This window comes from Monodelphis domestica, chromosome 3 (genome assembly GCF_027887165.1).
Source record: "Monodelphis domestica isolate mMonDom1 chromosome 3, mMonDom1.pri, whole genome shotgun sequence".
In the NCBI taxonomy this organism is placed as follows: domain Eukaryota; kingdom Metazoa; phylum Chordata; class Mammalia; order Didelphimorphia; family Didelphidae; genus Monodelphis; species Monodelphis domestica.
In genome coordinates, this window is record NC_077229.1 from 254,186,828 (window position 1) to 254,209,579 (window position 22,752).

General features: G+C 37.0%; 1 protein-coding gene across 6 annotated transcripts in view; it reads left to right on the forward strand.

Annotated features, from left to right (window-relative positions):
- The window catches only part of FAM210A (family with sequence similarity 210 member A), a 37,170-nt gene extending 24,775 nt beyond the window's left edge, over window positions 1-12,395 (forward strand). For all 6 annotated transcript variants that reach the window (XM_056820783.1, XM_016431698.2, XM_007487762.3 and 3 more), the window contains 2 exons: window positions 779-890; window positions 3,133-12,395. In XM_056820783.1, the coding sequence (XP_056676761.1) occupies window positions 779-890; window positions 3,133-3,366 (346 nt within the window). In that variant the 3' untranslated portion in view covers window positions 3,367-12,395. The remainder of the gene's footprint in view (window positions 1-778; window positions 891-3,132) is intronic.
- Window positions 12,396-22,752: the final 10,357 nt, after the last annotated feature.

Genomic DNA, 22,752 nt, shown 5'->3' on the forward strand with positions numbered 1-22,752 from the left:
ATCTTTCTTGTAAGAGAGTTAGTACAATGTAGACTTCTGGACTAGGAATGAGAAAAACCTGTCTTTAGGGCCCACTTCTTATCAAGTGGGTAAGAAGTGTCAAATTCACCTACAAACCCAGATTAAAACATAATTGAGAAATGTTTGACAAAGTTAATAAAAATGCAATACATCATAGATAATGTTAATTTATGGTTTCTAAATCAATATGCAACTCCCAGTCAGCTTCTGTTGGCCCTTGACACACTACCCATCTTTATGTCTGTGAGCGAGAGACTCATAAATTCTGAGCTGTTTCTTCATCTGTAAAATAAAACCAATAATACCTACACCAGTTTGCTGTAATGCTTAAATATTTATCTGGATCATATACAAATCAGTTTTCGTAATTTGAAGTACAGTGTTTTGTACTCTACTATAGATCTTAAATCTTAAATAATGAATATCTTAATATCTTAAGTAATGAACTTTGAATCATCATTTGCCAATGAAACTAAAGAGATTGTGATTTCCCCCCATTTAGAAAAAAGGAGAGAGTACTTAAAAGGCCATGCTACTAATTTTTCCCCAGTAGAACTGCCCAAATTAGGGAAACGTGCAAGATGAACATAAAGGTAGTTCAGTTTTTCTTTTCTTACAGCAGAAACACATTATTTCCAAATATTCTTATTTGTGAAATATTTAACACCATGCCAGAGTAAAAACAATTTAAGAGCCTTTCAAGAGTATTATATGTACATTTGTAAATTTTATTTTATTTTTATATTTCCTTTACTAGAGGAATGAATGTTGTTCCTTTTCTGGAACTCATTGGGTTACCAGACAGCATAGTGGATATTTTGAAAAATTCCCAAAGTGGAAACGCATTAACTGCATATGCCCTGTTTAAGGTAAGTACTTAAACAAACACATTGAATCTTAGATCTAATTGATATACATAGTTCTTCATAAGTCTATTTAAGCTAAAACAATGCTGCATTTTAACTTTTCTATTTCTAAAGGTTAAAGTTCATTTTTATCTCATAGAATTTTACTATATTCATGTTAGATTTAGAATAAAAGTTAAGGTAATTCAAGGCTTACCACATACTAGATAACTAGATACATCCCAAAAGATTTCTGTATGTTTTGCCATTTTTGTGGACTTTTCCCAGAATAGTCTTGGTTTTGATACTTCTTATATTGACCCTGCACTAACCTCTTTTTACTAAGAAATCTCATATTTTGTCTGTAATTCAGAGAACCGAAGAGGATTTCATATGAAACAATGAATATTATATTTTTTAAATGTGTATATTAGAAGGAACAGCTGGGTAGCTCAGTGGTTTGAGAGCCAGGCCCAGAGATGAGAGGTCCTAAGTTCAGATCTGGCCTCCGATGCTTCCCAGCTGTGTGACCCTGGGCAAGTCACTTAACCTTCATGGCCTAACTTAGCCCTTACCTCTCTTCTGCCTTAGAACCAATACATAGTTGATTCTAAGACAGTAGGTAAGGTTTTTTTTTTAAAGTGTATATAAGGTTTAATATGTGTTTTGGGGGAGGAGAGGGTTAGGTAGCTCAGTGGATTTGAGAGCCAAGCTACGGGCGGGAAGACCAGGGTTCACATCTGGCCTCAGACACTTCTTAGCTCTCTGACCCTGGATAAATCACTTAAATCCCATTGCATCATCTTTACTACTCTTATTCCTTGGAACCAATATGCAGTATTGATTCTAAGATGGAAGGTAAGCATTTAAAAAATACAAAGTTTAATGTGTTCATACTCCTTGAGTACTTTTGTTTTGTTGCTTATCAGTATCACTAACCATCCTCTGCACCTGTCCCCCCCCTCCACGACTCTACCCAGAATAAAAGCCCTCCTGCATTCAAATAAGCATAGTCCGTAAGACAAATCTATACTTTAGCTGTATTTGAAAATAGAGGTCTCATTTCTGGATACGTTCTGGGAAGAGGTGAGAAATGTGCTTCATGATGAGATTTGTAGAGTACTAAAATTGTATACATCATATTTCATAATTCTTTCAAAATTGTTTTCCTTTACATTACTATAGTCATTGTAAACGTAGTACTTTTACTCTGCGTTAATTCATATAATGTGTCCCTTTTATTATTTCTTATGGGACAGTAATAATCCATCATAGTCAAATACATAATTTGTCCAGCCATTCCCCAGTTGATGAGCACCCACTTTATTTCCAGCTCTTTGCTACAATTAAAGGAAATGCTATGTATTCCACATACCTCTTTGAGATTTATACCTGGTAGTGGAATTGCTGATATATATATATATATATATATATATATATATATATATATATATATATATATATGGCATGCTTTATTTACTCCCAGATTCCAAACTCCAGAACATTTTGAACATGTACATAGAATTTGTTAGAAGTAGAAGAGACCTGAGGCCTGTGTTTTCATTGTTCTAGAAAATTCTCAGAGATTGACCTGAGTCGTTATTCAGTAAGTGTCAGAAAAAGGTTAAACTCAGGTCTGTCCTAGTTCTGGGCCATATCTCTTATCTGTTCCAAAACTAACTATAAATTACCACTGTGTAATACACAAAACTCTTTTTAGGAAATTAAAAGATAAGTTAGCTTCTTGCATCAAAATCTGATTAAACACCCCAAAATATGTTTGTATTCAACAAACATTCATGTGGAACATGCCCAAGTTGCTTACTCACATCAATGCTAAGTGATAGTGGCCATGATTAACTCTAGCAGATTAAATGTGTTATAGTGGAAGTTGGAGTTAGGAGAATTTGAAGAATGTGAATTTGAAGACCCTTGGATCTTACTAATATTCTGTGAATAAGTACAAGTCCTTCACTTCTCTGAGCTTCAGTCCTCTTATCTGCAAAAAAGAGATAATAATTCATTAAATAACTACCTCAAGTTGAAAAGATCAAATAAGAAAATGTATGCCCAGGGCTTTGTTAAACCTTAAAATACTACATTTATTATAGCAATCTCTTCGCTATTTTATTAATTCGCTATATATGTTAATATATCAATATTACATATTGATAATACTTTTTATGTGGATTTTGACTTTTTTTTTTTTGCTAGCTTAAAATTTCCTTAACTAATATGCTACCCAATGTTTGCTCCTTCTTTTAAGATTGCAACACCTGCCAGATACACTGTGACTTTGGGAGGAACATCCATTACTGTCAAGTATCTTCGTAGCCGTGGCTTCATGTCAACACCACCTCCGGTTAAAGAGTACTTACAAGACAGAATGGAGGAAACAAAGGAGCTTATTACAGAAAAAATGGGAGAAACAAAAGAAAGACTCACAGAAAAATTACAGGAAACCAAAGAAAAAGTTTCATTTAAGAAAAAAGTGGAATAGGAAGTCTTGTGTGCCAGGCCACAAAAAAATCACGCACTTTAACCCTGAGGAGACTATGGACAAAAATACTTTCTCCTAATTATACCTTTGGTTAGCAGTCTTGAAATACTAGTGCTCCAAGGGTTAAAGAGGCCAAAAAATCTTTTTAAAGTTAAATATCACTAGAAAAATCAGTGTTTTCATGCAAAGAAAAAAATGAACCCAATGTACTAATTTCATATCAGCAGCAGCATAAGTAATGGTTATAGTTTTGTGTCATGATGATTTTTCAAAGTCTTCAATATCTTTCTTGCAGATAGTTTTGCTGCCTGCTGTAATAATGACAGACTAAGCAGTTTACTTCTTATATAAGAAATTTCTCTTATAGAAAGTATGGCTCTTTTGGGATCATGATCTTCATGTTATCCAACCATAATCAGTTCTCAACTTAGAGAGCTCTTAGCACCATTTTTGCCAATAAATGAGGGTGTTTTTTAATGGTTTCTCAAAAATCTCAGAAGTCTTTCACTATTAAAAAAATATAACAAGATTAGGCCATTCTAATAACCATCTAACAGTTAAAACTTTAATTTTTTATGAAGTAAGTTGAATTAAAATTGAGACTATATGTAATAAAAGTGAAATATACTGATTATATATAAATTACTAAACAGATTGATATTTTAAAAATAATTTTGTCTAAAAATCTGTGTGAGTCAAATTTTTCAAAGTAAGTATGTATGTCTGCAGTTCCTTTAGAGATTTCAGTAAGTAGAGGTCACCTAGTATATAAAATTTTCCTTTAAATACATTTTTCTTTTCATCAACTAACTTCTCAGAGTAAAAATGAAAGTAATTATACTTGCTGATAATTTTGCTGCTAAAATCAGATACTCATAAATTGTGCCTCGTATTTGTGATCCTTAGCTGAATAAGTTCTGAAAGTAGAGAAAGTGACCAGACTCAATAGGCACCCTTACAAACATTGGTTAAAAGTTGTCATATTTTAACTTGCAAGTGCTACTGCAACCTCCATTAAGAAAACATTATTAGTGTTCATTTACTTATTAATCTTACCTTTTGGCATAAATTTCCCAGGTAGAACATTTTGCTCGAAATTTTGTTGGAAGAATTGTGCCATTTCATATTGTCTTCAGTGGCAGTGACTAGAGGGGAAATCAGCCATTGTCAGATACTCAAAATGCCATGATGGGTATGGGTGTGTTTCCTTTGCACAACTAATAATTGGCTTTAGGTCTGTGTGTATTTTTTTAATTGATATTTGGAGGATATGGATTCTGTTCATGTCACAGTTACATATTTGATAAGACAATAGAATTGAGTTGTTAAAGCTATTATCCCTAGTTGTGCCCTGACCATTATTGCCATTTATGTCCACTTAATTAGAATATTTTGACTCCCCTGGGGCATCATTAACAAAACTGAACTTGACAAAGAAGGAATATTTATATACATTAGCCTAGGCACTGTATTAGAACACTTTATGAATTATTATTCCAAAAACTTTCTGTGAAGATTGCAGTTGGGATAGTCCTTTTTTATTCCTGAAATGCAGAGACTTTAAGTCATCTTTTGTTTCTGCTGGCCTAATATAATACTTCAGACTGAAAAGGGTACATTTTTTGAAAGTTTTATTTTTAATTAACAAGTATTTGTTTTGTTTCCCCTCACTTCCCCTCTGATCTAAAAACAAAACAAAAACATTGTAACAACAAATATGATTTGTCAAGAAAAACACATTTATCTTCCAAAATATGTGTGTCTTATTCTGTATCTTGAGTACTTTACCTCTCTGCCAGGAGGTAAGTATAATGCTTCATCATTTATCCTCTAGATTCATGATGATTGGTCAGAGTTCCTAAGTCACTGAAAGTTGCTTATCTTTACAGTATTGTTGTTTTAGTATAAGTTGTTCTGATGCTGCTCACTAACTCTGCATCAGTCATTGACAAAGCTTCCCAAGTTTCTCTGAAACCATTTCTTTTATAATTTCTTAAAATACGCAATACTATTCCATTGCATTTATATTATCATAATTTGTTTAGCCATTCTCTAGTAGAAGGATTCCTGCCTTAGTTTCCAATTCTTTACCTTTATCAAAAGAGCTATTACCAATATTTTTGTACTCTTGGCCAATCAGTCTATCACCAAGCATTTGTTAAGCGATTGTGTACCAGGCACTGGGTTAAGTAGTCCATACTCAAAACAAGCTTACAAAATAGAGGAGACAGCCAGTACGTATAATATATCTGCATGTGTGTTTATGCACAAGAGTATTTAAGTACACACAGTATAATGTTAATGAAAACATAATAAATACACAAGTTAAATGCAAAGCAGTTTGTGTGGGAGTGATCAGGAAAGAAGACTTCATGCAGAAAATGATGCCTAACCTGCATCTTTAAATGGAGATGGACTCTGAAGTGAGATAAGGAGGGAGTAGATTCCAGGGCTGGAGACCCACAGTACAGACGCAGAAGAGGCCATGTTGCTAGTGAGGAAGAGAAAGAAGGTCAGTTCACAGAGTACGGGAGGGAAAGTAATGTCCAGTGAGCTTTTGTGGGTTAGTGCTATCTGTCGGTTAAAGGATTTACACTGGTTAGTGACTTTGAGGGGGCTAGTTCCAAACTCTTTTCCAGAATGGCTGGACTGTTCAGAGCTCCACCAGCCATACATCAGTGTGTCTGTTTTCTGAGAGCCCCTCCATTATTTATCATTTTTTGTCATTTTTGCCAATCCTGGTCTGATATGTGTTGAACCTTAGGGGGGCTGTAATTTCCATTTACCCAATAGTAATTTGGATCCTTTTTTCATGTAAATATCAATAGCTTGGATTTCTTCTTTTGAAAACTGGTTGTTCATATCCCTTGACCAGTTATTAAGGAATAGCTAAAAGTATATTTTAAAAAAACTAAAAGTAGCGTTGTTTGTCAGCATTTTAAGTAACCTTAAATTGAATACAATTTTTTCAGGAGAATTTTAACATTTTTCCAGAAAGAAAGATACTAATTGGTTAGTTCTTCAGTCTTAGCTTTAAGTTTATATTCTGCTTTTATGTAACGTGCCATATAAAACCCGCAGTTCCTTTTTTCTAAGACTCACTTAGTTTTCACATCATGCAACATACTTTATTGTGTAGTCCTACTTTTTCAATGGGGAAACTATTCATCACCTTTGGAAGTTTAAGGAATGTTTCCGATGTCATATCTTTTATTACTCTGGAAATAGAATCCCCTTTTCCTGAGATTTTTTAGTTTATTTATTTCAAAGTTTTGAATTCTTCTCCTCTGCAATTTTTCTCAAGTACAAAATGAAATACAGTCTGTAGTTGCTTTGAAATGGTCTCATAAAATTCGTAAATTTGTAGGAAGTACTATTATTGCTTTGCATTGGAAATGATTTAAGGATACTGTTATTAGTGTAGTACAAGAATACAGTCCAGATTACAAATAAAATAAGACATCTATATCCTGTTAAATTGGAATATTAATAGCAGGCAAAATGGCTAGCATATTACAGTGGAATACTCCTGAATGTCCAGTGTAGTAAAGCATCTGTAGTAAAACCTTAATCATAGTGTTCCTCAACTAAATTGGAACTCCTATTAGCTCCTTTATGGTACCTACAAGAAGTTAGGCAGAGGGATTTTCTGCCTAAGATCAGAACTCCCACAGTGAATAGGGCATCTGCCCTGAAGTCAAGAGGCCTGGGTTCAAATTTGGCTTCAGCTGCTTTCTAGCTGTGTGATTCTGGACAAGTCACTTAACTTCATTTGCCTAGCCTTTGCACGTCTTAGAATTGTTACTGAGATAAAAAGTCGGTTTTTAAAAAACCTCCCACATTTAATTAAGAGAATTGACTGAAGCAAAGGAGAGGCCAGTTTACTTTTTGCACTATTGATGAGAAAAGGGTTTGCTCAGCCAATTAGTGGAGAAGAAGGAAAAAAACAATTGAGAAGGCTATTTATTATAAAAGTGAAAACAGAGCTGCTAGGCATGATGCACAGGTCTCATCCGCAGTCCTAAGAGACGCCTAAAACTGGTAGACTGCTTAAGTTTAGGAGTTCGAAAGCCTCAGAATAGCTCAAGCCAAATGGATCTCTGTGCTAAGTCTGACAAATATGGTTAGCCCACAGGAGTGAAGGCCTACCAGACTGCCCAGTGCAGGGGCAGTGTAGAGTTGAATTAGCCCAGTTGGAAAAACAACAAAGCAAAGGTTTTTTGTCAGTCAGTATTGGGATTAAATGGCCCATGAGTGGCTTTTAATTTCCAGTGTGGACGAGATTGGAGACACAGTCTGAAAAAAACAAAAACAGCAAGCAAAAAACCTTAAAAATCCAAAGCTTTCAAAATCACCTATTACTTAGCAATTATCCTATACAAAAAAAAAAATTTTTTAATACAAATTATAGATTTTTATATAAGGGAAATAAAGTAAATATTGACATTTACTTAGACTTGAAAATAACAAAACTTTACAAACTTTCAAATGATCTGTAGTTCATTAATTTTTAATAGAACTAACCTTTTATTACATTTTTTTTACATGTTATATTTTGATGGTTTTGTCTTTATGGTCATAATTTCTCACCCTCTCTTTAGAAAAAAAAAAAAGAGATGGGGTGGGGGGAGACATCCTAGTCAGAAATGGTGCCTGTTTTCTGTTCCTCTGGTTCTCATAATCTATTCTAGCACCCCTCTGCCCCACTTTTTTGTCATGAAGGAGGAAAGCTATTTTGTTACCTCTTCTCTAAGGTCATCTTTGGATTTCCATTATTTCAGCATTTAGCTTCCTTTTAATGATCAATTTTCATTTACACTGACATCATTCTAGGCATTAGTCTCGGAATTAAGTCTCTTAAGAGCTTGAAATAAACTGGAGACTAGTGATAAAGGATTACTAAACATTTTAAGATATAAAATTTGTTTATTTAGCTCTACATAAGTTCATCCAAATCTCGGTTTAATTGCTCAAAGCTTTTATTTTCCATTTAGAGTAACATTTCATTATATTCACATATCATACGCTTTTCAATTGTTTCCCAGTTGATAGACATCTATATTATTTCTAGGTCTGTACTACCACAAAAGGTACTACCAAGAGTATTTTGGTAGATATTGGATTTTTGTGTTTTTTTGACTTCTTTGGGGCATGTGTCAAGTAGTTTCTCTGACCCTATTTATTTCCAGTCACCTAAGGTTAAAGTAGAATTATTGACTAGTGCTGATTAAGCTTTCTCTTTCGTTGACATTTTCCCAAGGATGTGGAAAAATCTGATAGTTTTGAGTAGGAGTGGTTCAGAAAGAGGGACAAGTTGTATATTCATAGATGCGATCTCATTTCTTTTTGTTTCTTTTATATGGCAATCCACAGAATTTGTAGATACAATCATAAAGTATCCCAATGGTTAGAGTAGGTAATGTACCTTTTATTTTAGGAAGTTGAGGTTATTTCCTAATTTTTCCAGATGTTTGATGAAATTTAGATCTCTGGAGTAATACCAAAAACTTCTCTCAGTCTAGTTCACCTTCCACTATACTATTCCTTCTAAAAAGATTTAAATCCATGTGTCTAGGGGAGATTGCTACTTTAAAGTGCCCAGCTTCCATAACCACTAAGACATGTCCATCTCGTGGTCTGTAAGTCCTTGTGAAAGGGTCTCCAGTGTTACTTAGCTGATTCAGGCTGGACTTGAATATGAAGCCCATCTGCTTCACTAGCAAGAAGTCATCCAGGCTCTCACAATTTTTCAAGGCAGTCCATTCCATTTTGGGAAAACCAGTTTTTAAGAAATTGTCCCTTCAACCAAAATCTGCCTTAATTTTCTACCTTTGCTCTGGCTCTGCCCTCTAAAAGGAAGTAGAATAAATCTAATCTTAACCCCTTCTTCCACTTAACAATCCTTCATCTGTTTGGAAAAAAAAAACAAAACAAGCAACTGTCCCATAGGTCACTCCCATCTTTTCTCTGTGCTAAATACTCCCAACTTCAACTTTCCTCTTAACACGGTTTTGGTCCTGATACTCTAGTTTGAGAATGCCTTAAAATGTGCCTAGAAATGACCAGAGCACTCTAGACATGCACCGAGCCAGATAGAGGGAAGTGTGTCATTTTCCTCACTCAGCAGTACAAATGTTAGTTATAGTTTAATATTAATATCAAGCAATATACTCTCACCCAAGCATGTGCTTCTTATGGCTTTTAAAAGATGGATTCAAGAGAATGGCACTTACTTCATCTTATGCATTTCGTAAGATTCAGTTTTATACATAAAAATACAACTTGGTCCATATTTTTTCCATTGGTAGTGATCCAGCCAGACAGGGCCTCCTCCCTTATAGCCTATCAGAGTGGTTCTTTTTGGGGGCTATCTCCTTCCATTCAGGCATGATTGTATGGTGACAATACAATAGTAAATGGCCTGCAGAGGTTCAAAATATTCAAGAGACTTCAAGGAATGTGCTGAAGGTAGGATGGTTTTGTTGTAGTTATTTTTCGGTCATGTCCTATTCTGTGGCCTCATTTGGAGTTTTCGTGGCAGAGAGAACAGAATGGTTTGCCATTTCCTTCTCCAGCTCATTTTACAGATGAGAGTGAGGCAAACAGGGTTTAGCAACCTGCCCAGGGTCACACAACTAATGGCTAAGACTGAATTTAAAGTCGGGAAGACATATTCCTGCTTCCAGTGCTGGTTCACTATGTATTTCACGACTACACCACCCATCTACAGAGTGTTGACACAATTATTCATTCTTTTCCACTAGCACTTTTTTTGTGTCCTGGGCCTCTTTGGCAGTCTGATGAAGCCTACTGAACTCTTAGAATAATATTTTTAAATTCACAAAATACATATGATTGCAAAGAAAATCAATTATGCTAAAATATAGTTATCAATGTATTTAAAAAGAAAAAATTTCAGGGACACTGGGTTAAGAACTCTTGCACTAAACCAAAATGGCCAGTCAGTTGACTAGCTGTTTTTTTTTCTGTAAGCAAAGGAAAATTCTTCCGTCTCATTCTTAAATTTCTGGCTGGCCTTCTGATGCCTCAAGAATTTTTGTATTGATTTTAAACTTCAAAACTACTGAGTTAAGTCAATGAGTCTCCATCCCCCCATCCCCCCGTGACTTCTGTGTCAAGTTTGCCCAGAATACTAGTCAAAACAAGTTTTTGATTGTCTTTCTTCAGGGTTAGTCATAGAAAATCAAGCTACATTCTTCTCTGTGATCATTTGCAGTCACCAACAATAATAATTATAGAATCATAATTATCCTTGGGCAATTATCTGGCTATTTTGATGAGGATGATCTTCTAAGTAGAAAGAATCAGTCTTGATTTCAGAAGCCTTCAGGGTAGAGTGATATTAAGCTTGTTCTTTATTCTGATGGATTGATTGGACAAACATAGAGGGGAAAATGTATAGGCAACACAAAGAAATTTTCAGAAAATACAGTTTGTCTTTACAGGTCAGAACACTTGTCAAGAAAACAACTAAATATAAGGCATTCTCCATATTTTGTCCATAAGAACAGAGGTAATATAAAAGCAAAATTTTAAAAAAAATTGCCCAGTGTTGCTATAGTTTATTGAAAAGACTGATAATGTAAGCCTCATAAATCATCTTTTTGTGATTTAAAAACTAACCTCGAAAATTTCAGGGAAGTTTTGCTCTTTGAAACAAATGCAAAAAAACTAAATGAAGTATGCAGAAAATTTATTGCATTGAATTTGTATAATTACTTGTTTTATTTCAAAAGTAGCTTTAAAATTTAGTTTTTATTTCTTTTAATTTAACAAATAATATTTCCCTTTTTAATGGAGGCTATGATTGTGTGCTCCCCTTTTCTTTATTCTGTAAATGGTAAATATAAGAGATGTTACATATGTTGAATTAATGTTGAGGTTATAATTTTCTGTCATTTTTAGCATATTTTTATTTCCTTAAGTCCCCTTAGTTCAATTTCTTAATGTTCACTGGTTTGAAAGGTTTTTGATCTAGCCATAAAAAAAATTAACCATATCTGGAAATACATATAATTATTTTGAGAACTTCTGGTGATGTGATATCAATTATTTTCAAGACAGTTTGAAAGTATAGTTGTTTTGGATCAGACTTAATGATGTTACAGATAGATGAAAAAGTTCATCTAATTTAAGTACCTTTTAATGAACTTTTATTCAGTGTAAAGATTGTATTTTTTGACTCTTTTATATAATAATTCTTAAATGATTGAATCCATTTCTGTTGCCTTTGCATTTACTTTTCCAAGAAAAGTGACCATACTTTAATTTCTCTTCCATCTGACAATAAGATGCCAAAAATTCTGTCTGTGAAGCTTCAAGTACCACTTTGGACTGTTCTCCTTCTTTAAATACAGTGTGAAGATAGAATTACAAGGTTATGTTGCTATGGAGCTCCATCAACAAGCAAGTTTTTATTCCCCTATTGGGTAAGCTTCAAGTATGGTGAGTGGTAAATTATATTCTACAATTCTTCCCTTCACAATCAAAAATGAAGTTTAATTCTCAGCTTCTAAACAAAATAGTGGCACTGTTTTATCACAAGAAGTCTCAGAGTCTCGAGGGAGGGCAGTGATTTAAGATGTTTAAGGAGAAAATGCCCATTTACAAATAAGAGAGATTCTAATCTGAAAGGATATCTAGTACAGGCAACTAAATAACCATTACCCTTTTCTTCCTTGCCCTCTTTTCTCATTCCTTCCTATTTTCTTTTCATTTCTACATCATATTTTTCCTTCAATTCCATTTTTTTCTCTCCCTCAATTCATTATGCTGAAGGAGAAAAAAATGGAATTTATTTCAAATGATTCAAGATTTATACTTTCTCTGACCAAGAATGGGCTGCCTTAGAATTAAACTGGTGGTTCAGTACTGTTACCCATTTGCCATGTAATATAAAGCCAATTCTAGCATGGTAATTAGGTAGATTCCTTCCCACTATCGTGGAACCTATATTTGGAGCAAGTAATGGGTAACCAAAAAATAATAAAAGTCTATGTTTTCATTAATGTCTTTGTGTTTAAATTTTCTATATGTTCAATGATAAATTAAGCCTGTGCAAATGTCTAATCACTTTTAAATTGAAACGAACTTTTTTTTTCTGATTCACTCACTACTCCTGCATGAGGTTAAATCTGGGTCAGCTCATCTGAGCCAATGTTGGTGGCATAGTTGGAGCTAGCTTAGATCAGAATTTTCCACTTACTGCCTGCCAATTACTGTGCATCTGAAGTAATTAAGAACTAGTTGGAGGAAGCTTCTGAAGCTCTGGGGTTCAGTATATCCCTCTAAGAATGATTCCGTTTCACTAAAGGGAGAAATACCAACCGCTGTGAATCCCCTAAAAGAGATCAAAGTAAGAAATCAAATTTGACATTTGACAGTGTAGCAGCAACTCTGTAACCTAGCAAGTAGCCAGAGTGGAGCCTTCGTTCTTGATAAATGCTTATTCCTCATGGTGAGCAGTGAATAGGAGTAAAGCTTTATTTCCTGTATTAACATGGCTCCCGGATTGCCCTTATGTCTGTAGGTCACAGCTGACATCTGAAAGCAGGTTTTTCTGATAAATAGAGCTAACTATGACTAAACAGGGATTGGGTCTGTTTGAGACATAATGGATTCTATTCTGAAATGCAGTATCTTTTCTCTTCTTTGGCCGTGAAATTCATGGGAAAATGACCGCAGAAAGGAAGAGGAATTTCAGAGAGAGAACAGAATGTGTGGCTAGCCAAGGTTTAGAGTGAGATTGGGAGGGAGCCAAAGCACCATACTTTCCTGTAAATATTTTCAGAATTAAACTATGATGCCAATGTTGGAACAGCCATGTGAGGGACAGAGGAAAGGCTGGCTTCTCATCCAGGCCCCGCCACTTCTTAGGTTCCTTTCCACTCAAACATTCTGCCACCTTAAGAAAGTTCCCTTTCTGGGACTCGCCTTCCCTGTCTGTTAAATGGTCACTTTTCAGATGGCTCCCAGCTCCAAGACACAACATCTGTAAGCACTTGCCCTGCCTATCTCAAACAATTGGTCATGGTCATAAAGTTGTCACTGAAAACTATTAAGTGTTTTATGTCTATATATATTATAGACATATATATATTAACAATTACATATTATTACATAACATATCTTATTACTTCTTTCATTCATTGAGATCCCTTTTGTGCTTCAACACAAATTGCACAAAGACTCCAAAGAACCAAATTTTCACATTTTTTTTTAGCTGTAGATGATGTAGGGTGGGCCAAGGAGCACTCCTGTTAGTGTTAAATTCACTCTAAAGTCTACTCTTTTCCTTCAGGCTTTTGTATATTATGAACTTTGAGGAGCTTTGGCAGTTTGATGGCACAAAACCTGGAGTCGAGATGATCTGGGTGTAGATCCAGCCTCGGACACTAGTTATGTGATCTTGGGCAAGTTGCTTAATCTTTCCTTAACTCAGTTTCCTCAACTGTCAAGTGTGTGTGTGTGGGGGGGGGGGGTAATAACAGCACCGACTTCACAGGGTTTTGTGAGACTCTGATATGTGTATAGTGCTTAGCAAGGTTCCTGGCACATAATAGGCACTTGATAAATGCTTATTCCTTTTTGCTTCTTCCCTTTCCCTATGAGTTAAAAAACAGTATAAAGAATTTTAAAGATATTAAAAAAAAATTGCTGCTATTTTTAAAAATAAGTATTTTAATTTGAGTCAATTCAGTGTAAAATGAATCAAAACAATTTAATGAGAGAAGCCTAATTATTCTAAGTAACAGACTCATAAGCTGGTTTGTGTGAGACATGCTTTGCAAAGTTAGAAATGTAGCATTTATAATGAAAATTGATACAAGCAAATGGCTGAAAAAGAAACCCAGAATTTGTTAGAATGTTTCTAAAATGTTATTAATCTACTCGGTTAACGAGGAAAAAGGTTAGGGTGACAATTTGTCATAGATGGAAGGATGAAAGGATTTAGAACCAGAAATGATCTTGGAGGTCATCCAGTATTCATTTAGTAGGTGAAGAAACTGAGGCACAGAGAATGTAAATGACTGTGAACTAGCAGAAAATGGGGGTGGGCATTTGAGATTTTTCACTTTTTCTCACAATGACAAACTTTTTAAAAAACTCTTGATAAGGGGTTCCTTACTGGCAGATGAATCACTTGGTGAAGAATTCTTTGGCCATAGCAATTTATAAAACAGAAGAATACACATTGGGTTTGGATCTTTTCTTCCACGGTGGCTTTAGCAAAAAAAGAGGCAGAGGGAGCCATTGATCCCAGTGTTTAGCCTATTTTAAATCACTAATTTGATTATTGGCACTACAAATTTGTGGTCTTTTTTCCAGTGACCATTGAGATGACGTGTTCCTAGAGAAACATCAGCATTCCCTGCTCCTAGAGAACATCATAAACATTACCATTCTCTCCAAAAAGCCAGCAAGGAGTGGTTAAATGAAAAGGTGTCCTGCAGATTCCTTAGAGCGACAAATAAAGGACTTGCAAGAGTTGGTTTCAGTGTGTTCTCTGGCAACAAGGGCGTAGAACGCCTGGTCGTGTCACTTTGCTGTGCTCGTGATGAATGCACAACCGAAGGACCACCATGAAAATAAGTGTAGCTTGTGCTCCCCCACGCTTGTTCTGTTTGCAGGGCATGAAGATGTAGAAAAATTCTATGAAATCGTATGCCATATACAAAAAATAAAAATAAAATCCACAGAGAAGGAAAGGTAAACCACTCTGGCATCTTTGCCAAGAAAACGTCCCAGTTAGCCATGGTGCGTTGTGAAGAGCCAGGCGTGACTGAATGAACACCAGGATGGAACAACAATGCACCAAAATGCTACGACTCCACTATGAACATGCCTGTGGAAGACTGAGAAATATGTTGACAAATAGTTCATGATGAAGAGCACAAAAAGATGCCGTAGGCTTCTAAACCTTTCAGAAACTATATGTTGTATCTGTTGGCCATGAATAGTTTGTGTAGGAATGGCTCATGGTAAACTCTTTAAAAAAAGAAAGATAAAAGGAAACAATGAACCAATAATCATAGCTAGCATTTACATGGCACTGAACAGTTTGCAAAGCACCCTGGGAGGTAGGTGCTATTATCCTCATTTTATGGATAAGAGAATTCAGCAGAGGTTCAAAGGACAGTGACTGAGGCAGTATTTGAACCCAGGTCCTCCTGCCTCCAGATCTACCCCTCTATTCATCGTACCACTGTTGTGGTTCAGTATTTCAGTCCTGTGATTGACTCTTTGTGATCCCATTTGGGGATTTTTCTTTGCAAAGATGCTGGAGTGGTTTGCCATTTCCTTCTCCAGCTCATTCTACAGATGAGAAGACTGAGGCAAACAATGTTAAGTGACTTCAAGGGCAGGCACACAGGTACCACGTTTTGAGGCCACACTGGAACTCGGGTATATGAGTGACTTCCATGACTTCAACGCCAGCACCCTATCCACTGGGCCACCTAGCTGCCTGCTAAATAACTGAGAGGAGATATTTTTTGTCCTTTTTGGAAAAGACCAATGACATCACAAGGTGCTATTTTGTCTTATAAGTGAATTGGATTTATGTGAAAGTTGCATAAAATTCAGCCCCTCTTCCAGAGACATGAAAGTCCTGTGGCAAGACAAAAATCAGAATGACTAGCAATGACCTTAGCAGCTCTGAGGTCTGGCCAAACTAAGCTCTCCACAGAAGCTCCTGGAGCCAAGGGGACAAATTATTCTCTGCCCATTCCACAAGGGGAAGCTTTCTTATGCTTGGGGTAGACGCTAAAATGTAAATTTAAATCAACAATAACTCCAGGTTCTTATTTTTCCATAGAGTTTTATTAAAAATCACTTGAAATAGAAAAGGTGGCTATGTAGAGATGGAAGCCTAATCTAACCTACCTGGCTACAGGGTTCTCCACATGGCTCAGCCATGGTGCTCCATTGCCGCCTCCAAGGGAATAGAGAGGGACCGTACGTCTCCCACCACACCTTTGTCCTTTCTCTTGAACCTGGACCCATAACCTTTAGTTCCAGGTCATGTTCCTAGGGCTCTTTACCTGGGACATCCAGCCACACAGTGAGGTGGGACGATGAGCTGGGGATTCTATCTACACAAGCCACCAAATGCACCAATGGTCCATCCGGTATCCTCAACCTGGTATCTGGAGCTATAGCATGCACTGCAACCACAGCCCAGTCAAATCATCTTAGCAAGGAGTATATGGGCTGTTCCAGGACTAGTTGCACCTCTGATGTAAGGGTTTTGTTGAGTCCTTTTCAGGGCTGCTCATCTACCTTTGGTGTCTACCACCTCTCATCTGTGGCTCCAAGACGCTGTCTCATCTCATCATGCTGCTGACTCAAGTCTTGCTCTCCCCAGCCTCCTCTCCCCTCTAATTCAGAGGGCTGGAAGGTAGAGTACCAAACTCCTCAGAAGTTGGACTCTAAACCCACTCCATTTGCTGCTCTGCCTGGTTTCAAAGCCACAGAACAAGACGCATTTATACCAATACCCTCTGGTACTCCATCCCCTTTTTCTGCCTCCTTATGGGTGTTTTCTCTCCCTTGTTAGATTAAAAGCTTCTTAATGGCAGGGACCGTCTTTTCTTGCTATTAATTGTATCCCCAAAGCTTAGCACAGTGCCTGAAAATATAGTAGGGGCTTAATCAATGTTTACTGGATTAATTACCAGTTGGTAGAACATGGCTCCTTGAAATCACTTTGCATTTGGATTTATGCTCCATTTACTCATTCGTGAATATTGTCATTCTTGGATAATGTAATCTTGATGGCAATGATGGTCCCCTTTTATATTTATATCCTGATACTTTGGTGCCATAAGAAATAAGGAACAAGATAAGTTTAGAAACACCTAGAAAGACCTGTGAACTGATGCAAAGTGAAGTGAGCAGAACCAGGAGAACAATGTATACATTAACAGAAATAGTGTGTGACAGACAGCTGTCAAGGACTAAAAAAAAAAAAACTCATCATATTCACATCCTGGCACCAAGAATTGTACCTGATATGTAGGTAGTATATGCTTTAAAAATGCTTGGGGGGGGGGGGGGGCAGCTGGGTGGCTGCTGGGTGGCTCAGTGGATTGAGAGCCAGGCCTAGAGATGGGAGATTCTGGGTTCAAATATGACCTCAGACACTTCCCAGCTCTGTGACCCTGGGAAAGTCACTTGACCCCCATTTCCTAGCCCTTACTGTTCTGCCTCGGAGCCAATACACAGGATTGATTCCAAGGTAGAAGCTAAGGGTTTAAAAAAAAAACAATTTTTTTTACCCTGCCCCCCCCAAAGACATTCCTGACTTCTCCATTTAGAGATTATAAAATGGGCTTTATAATTAGGATGTTTAAACTACAGCTGAATTCAAACCAGACATTAGAGATGATTTAGTTCACCCTTTTAACCCCCCAAATAACTCATTCATATTCCCTTTTATAGTTTATGAAGTACTTAAAACAGCCTTGTAGGTGTATGATATCCCTATATCGTTCTCCATAATAAGGGTGACTTCTTATTGCCTTCAAAATTCACCTGTGATTGGCATTTAAGGCTCTTTACCCAACCTACCTTTTTTTCTAGCCTTATTAGATATTGTTCCCACCCCCACCCCCCCTTCAAGGCAATCAGGTGGTGGTGCAAGGAATAGAGCACTAGACATTGGGAAGACTCAAATTCGCTTCAGACCCTCTCTGTGTGATCCTGGATAAGTCATTTAGCCTCTGTTTGTCTCAGTTATTTCCTCACACATGAAATAGAAATACCAGCATTTATTTCAGCATGATTGTGAGGACCAAATGAGATATTTATAAAGCCCAATATAAATGCTAGCTGTTATTATTCATGGCCACTACAGGCCAGCCTCACCTACCTTCTTATTGTCCCTCACACTTAGTACTCAATTTTTTTTTTTAAATAACCCTTACCTTCCGTCTTGGAGTCAGAAGGGTGGTAAGGGCTAAGCAATGGGGGTCAAGTGACTTGCCCAGGGTCACACAGCTGGGAAGTGTCTGAGGCCAGATTTGAACCTAGGACCTCCCATCTCTAGGCCTGGCTCTCAATCCACTGAGCTACCCAGCTGCCCCCTTAGTAAGCTTTCTTCTGTGATAATGCCTTTGCACTGAGCTGTCCCTTTTGGGTAGAAAGGTCTCACTTCTACTTTCCTTGTTTCCTTCAAGTGGAAACTTCTACATGAAGTCTTTCCTGATTTCTTCTTCCATTTCTCCTACCAACTGCTAGGTCCTTCATCCTCAAAATTACTATGGATTGTCCTTTTTGTTTCTACCTATATTTGAAAATATTGTCTCCCTAGATTAGATTGTGAAATCCTTGCTAGCAGGGAATTGTGTGTGTGTGTGTGTGTGTGTATTCCCCAATACCCAACATAATACTTGGGACACAGATGCTTCAGTGCTGCTGATTGAAGAGTGAAAAAATTGGAGCTCAGAGAGATCAAGTCACTTGGCCATCGTCACACAAGTTAAAATGGGGATCTGACCCAGATCTTCCAATCCCAGATTTCTGCTTCCTACTTACCCCTTTAACTTGTTGCTGTTTAGTCCTGTCCCAACTCTTCATGACTCCATCCACTGTCCATTTTCTTAGCAAAGCTTCTGGAATGAGTTGCTGTTTCCTTCTCCGGTGTGTCCTCATTTTACAGATGACAAACTGAGGCAAAAAGGGATTAAGTGACTGGTCCAGGGTCACAGAGCTATTAAAAGAGGCTGAGGTTCAAATTCATCTCTGGGCCCAGTGGTCTATCCATTCTGCCACCTCACTGCCCTTACATTTGGTCAGAAAGCCTATTTGAATATCTCAAGACCTTTTGAAATAGCTCCATTCTTTGATGACCAGCTCCAGCCATTCTTTTCTTTTCCCCCTTATCCCTTTCTCCCTCCATGTATTCTTAGGACAGGCTGAAGTGTGCCTCCTTTTATGCTTGCCAAACATAGCTCTGGCTTCTGGAGCTACTCCTTTTTGTCATGATGACCTCAGGATTTGAAGAGTGAAGATCTGAACAAGTGTCTCTTAGTTTTCTCGAGGCTCCAGACATCCTTCTCCAAGCTTCTTTGGATACAGGTCATTCCAAAAAGTGAAAATTCCAAAGTAAACACAAAACCCAGAGATAAGTCTAGCACAATATAAAGCAATGGTTTGATAGCTTGATCATCGGATAGGTTTGAAGGGAAGGTAACCACAAATACTTCTCCTAAGGCATTGGCTTAAACCTTGTAATTTTTTAAAATGTGAATATACATTTTCAGTTAATAAAAAAAAAAAACAGGAAGCAGTTGCATAGCATTGATTTTTTTTAATTATTTTGGGCCATGGTTTGACCACGGCATCAAGAACAAGCAGAAAAATCTGTATTTCATCACTAACAAACAGCATTTAGAGCAATATGTCTTTTTAAAAGTATTGCAGTTACAGACCTTAGGTCTAAGAACTACATCACCATTGCTCAGTTAAAAGAGGCAGATAACACAACAGTTGGAAATCTCTTCCTGCATATAACGGGGAGTTAGGCTGCAAAAGAAACCACAAATGGGTATGTTAAAGGAAACAAGACTTTAACAGAGTCCGGTCATTAGAGCTCACATGAACAACTATGAAAAAAGTTCCAATACAGGTGTAAACGTTATATTAGTAAATTTGTTTTACAATAAAAATTAAATGAACTAAATGCGACGGATACTACTGTACATCCTTTAAAATAGCTTTAAACTAGACAAATATATATTTTAAGAAAGTGATTTTTGAAAGCCATGAAATGAGCAACAGTCCTACACCAACAGAGCAGGTTAAAATGAACCAATGTCTCGATAGCAAAATCAAAATTCCAATTAAATCAGTGTGGCACAAGGAAGCAACACTGTCAAGTAAACTATGGTTTTGTCTCATATCTCTGGATCCTGAGCTTTTCGCGATGGCTTTCAGACAGTCAGGCAACAATTCCCAACTCCCACCCCCAACCCCCAAAGAAAAATTCTACCTTTTCTTATATATGGAGAAAAAGACATAAAATTAGCCTTGCATTTTGGACTAGTCATCAGTGATGTGGCCAAAGCTCTTACTATCAAATTTTCCTCAAGTATTGATGCAGGCTGTAGCACAGAGCAAACCAAAAAGTTATGAATTGACTTGAGGTTCACAGAAATGCTTATTGAATATTCTTTCTCTTTTCATTGTCCTTTCAAAGCAGATCACTGACTTAAAAAGGAAAAAAAAAACATTTTTTTTTTTGGTCCATTCAACATATAAGGGAAGTTTTGTGATAATGCTGTTGGGTTTTTCTGTACAGGGTTACTCAGCAAAACGTTTTGTTTTTCATTAGAAATTTTTCAGAAGTGGATAGTTAAAAAAATATCACAATGCAAAAAAAAAAATCTAGAAATACTCAAACAGAATTAACACGTCCTCTGAGAGATTAAAGAAGGAATTAGGGAAACAGGAAAGCTAAATAGATTTCCACCCAATGAAACAGAACCAGAAAGCACATGTCTAGGATACGATATTTAGCACCCTGCATCAGAGACTTTTAAATCTTAATGAAGGCTCTAATAGATACAGTGGGCTGGGAATCAATCTCAGGTGATTTTCTTTTTCCCCTTGGATGACATTAAGAGAAATAGTTGAACTGAAGCTAAATGTGCCAAGGTTACAATTTAACTTTTAGAATGGAACAGCCTTGCACACTCAACTACCGTTGTGTGCTGTGTCACTTGATTAAACATTTAGCTGCAGCCAAGACTTAGTATCATCCCTGACCTATCTGTCCATTCAACAGTTGGCTAGTTTGGGTCATGGTTCCTATAGAAGCCAACGGAAAATGAGGGAAGGTCTGCTGGATCTTGGTTTCCACTGTAGACAAACTCTTCATTTGACTGTTCTGGCCAACTCCCTTCTAAAGACGGCAGGGCGGGAAGGGCTGGGGGTAGCAGAAATTCTTCTCAATTAAATTAAGAATGGGATCTGAACTCTAAAATAAGTCTGTTTTTCCTGAGGTATTCTTTCTCTATGAACTATGTGGATTGCTCACAAGCTTAACAGCTAGAGCTACATTATTTATTATTTTTTTTTTGAGAAAGAAAAAGGCACAGAGAGACTTGTAACACAGACAGTCAAAAATGCTTCTTGTTGAATAAAGCCCCCTGACAGCAGGCTGATTTCCTTATTCTTCCATCTCTTTAAAAAGTAACACACACACTCATACATGTACATACACACACGCACACACACACAAAACCCTTGGACTTTTGACAGGGCTTTGCAACTTTCATATGACTACTAGGTGGGGAGGTGTCTTCTGTCTGATAACCAAGTTGGAAAAACCAAGATCTCTTCTGACCAAAACAAAAGCAAATACTGGTCCACCTTCAGAACAACAAAATGGTGGCTGAAATGAGACACATTGAATTATAACATTAAAGCTGTGTGTGTGTGTGTGTGTGTGTTTAAAAAAATCATCTTCACAGCAAAGGTGCAATAATTGGTGGGTATACACAGGCTGGTCAAACTGTCACTTGTTTTTTGGATTTTTTTTTCATGTGTTATAATATTGATATTTAATAGGAAAATAAACTACATAGACTTTATTTGTATGCATCCATTTGCAAATTTTCTTACAAAAGAGGACAAAGCACATAGGCATTCACAAATTCTATGCCATTTCTTTTAAAATTGGTATCACCTATACATTATTTTACAATATTAACATTTTTGTTCTACCCATTGGGTAGGTAGGATATGTGCATAATATATTCAAGTTATATACAGCACCTTACAAAGAAAAACAGAAGAGACCAACTACGGAAAAAGCACCATTTTAAGTGAGGCACGACAAAGGTGGGAGCATCGAGCGCAAGGGGGAATGGGATGGGGGTCGGTTCCTACCTCTGCTTAGACCAGAGAACAGGAGGCACCTTAGTTGCTTACAAACTACTACCATGCAGATTTCTTGGAAATGATCTATGTATAGTGTGTCTAAAGCTATGTCTAGCTATAACCCCCTACCACACCGCAACACGGCCCAGCAGAAAATGAGGGAAAATGCTGAAGGAGGAAAGGGAGACCTCTGCTTTCTAAGCCAAACTCCCGCCCGACCACTTGTTCATAGAAAGCGAACAGACCCAAGCAGGGGAAGCAGCAGCAGCAGTAGCAGCAGCAACGAGCGAAGGACACGCGTACATGTTGAGCTCCGGCAGTAAGTGGCATCGGGAGGGCTTCTGGGGTTGGAGGGTGCTGGAACCTCACAGGGATGCAAGTGCTTAAATAAAATGACACCAAGCGGCGGGGCCAAAAACAAAATCCAGCAAGTCGCAAAGGAGAAGTGAAGTCGAGGAAGTCCGGCTTTTTTGTTTGTTT